The 1,170-nt window shown below is 50.1% G+C and overlaps 1 protein-coding gene across 1 annotated transcript; it reads right to left on the minus strand.

Annotated features, from left to right (window-relative positions):
• Positions 1–1,156, minus strand: LOC115279929 (zinc finger protein 551-like; the record flags this gene model as incomplete). The annotated part of the gene is made up of 2 exons (XM_029924426.1): positions 1,080–1,156; positions 1–986 (listed from the first exon to the last, which is right to left on the minus strand). Coding segments are annotated over exons 1-2 (1,008 nt in total), but the record flags the coding sequence as incomplete, so codon positions are not given.
• Between the last annotated feature and the right edge of the window lie 14 nt (positions 1,157–1,170).

Raw genomic sequence — 1,170 nt, forward strand, 5'->3', positions numbered from 1 at the left:
CTTTTCTCCAGAATGAACTCTCTGGTGTTGAACAAGACCAGAGCGTCGCGTAAAAGATTTCTCACATTCACTGCACTCGTAAGGTCTTGTGCCAGTATGAATCCTCTGATGTCGAATGAGGTGAGATTTGTCAGCAAAGGATTTTCCACATTCCTTGCATTCATGAGGTCTTTCTCCAGTGTGAACTCTCTGATGCTGAATAAGGCTAGCATTTAGGCTAAAGGTTTTCCCACAAACACTGCACCCATAAGGCCTTTCTCCAGTGTGAATTCTCTGGTGTTGAATGAGTTTAGATTTCCAGCTAAAAGATTTCCCACAATCACTACACTCATAAGGCACTTCTCCAGTGTGAACTCTTCTATGTCGAATGAGGTTAAAGATTTGTCTAAAGAATTTCCCGCATTTGCTGCAATTATATGGCCTTTCTCCAGTGTGAACTCTCCGGTGTCGGACAAGGCTAGTGCTTTGGGTAAGGGATTTTGCACATTCACTGCATTTATAAGGCTTTGTACTCCTGTGAGTTTTCCAGTCTTTAAGACGGCCAGAGATCTGGCTGAAGCATTTCCCACATTCACCACACTCATACGGCCCTTGTCTGCTGTGAATCTGTTGGTGCTGCACAAATGTGTAGTTGCAGCTGAAGGTTCTCCCACATTTGCCACACTCATGCAACCCTTCTCCAGAGCTGACGTTCTGATGTTGATCAAGTGCCTGCTTGTGCCTGGCAGCTTTTTCACACCAGTTGTAGTGACGTTTCCCACAGCAAAAGGCCTGCCCACTCTGGTGGCTCCTGTGCGGCTCCTCACTGTCAGGAGTGACCTGGCGCTGCAGAAGTCCCGAGGTGGCTGGGAGGTCCTTGCCAACCTTCCCACAGGTGAAAGGCCGTCCTGACACAAACATGTTGCAGCTCCTCCAACATGAGGCTCTGTCCACATCCCCTTTCCAGGGCTTCTCCCCACTGCCACGCCTCTGTTGCTGGTGAAGGTCTGCATGGAAAGAGAAACATCTCACGCACGTGCCACCTAAGTATGGCTTCTGCCAAGGGCATCTTGTTTGGGACCCAGCATGGTGCAAGATACCTTTCAAGACCGGGATGCGCATCTCACAGGGACGGACCTTCTGGGTGGACGGACCTGCCTGCAGCCCTGAGCGGGGGCTCTCCTTCTCCAC

The sequence above is a fragment of the Suricata suricatta genome, chromosome 16 (assembly GCF_006229205.1).
Source record: "Suricata suricatta isolate VVHF042 chromosome 16, meerkat_22Aug2017_6uvM2_HiC, whole genome shotgun sequence".
Taxonomy (NCBI): Eukaryota; Metazoa; Chordata; class Mammalia; order Carnivora; family Herpestidae; genus Suricata; species Suricata suricatta.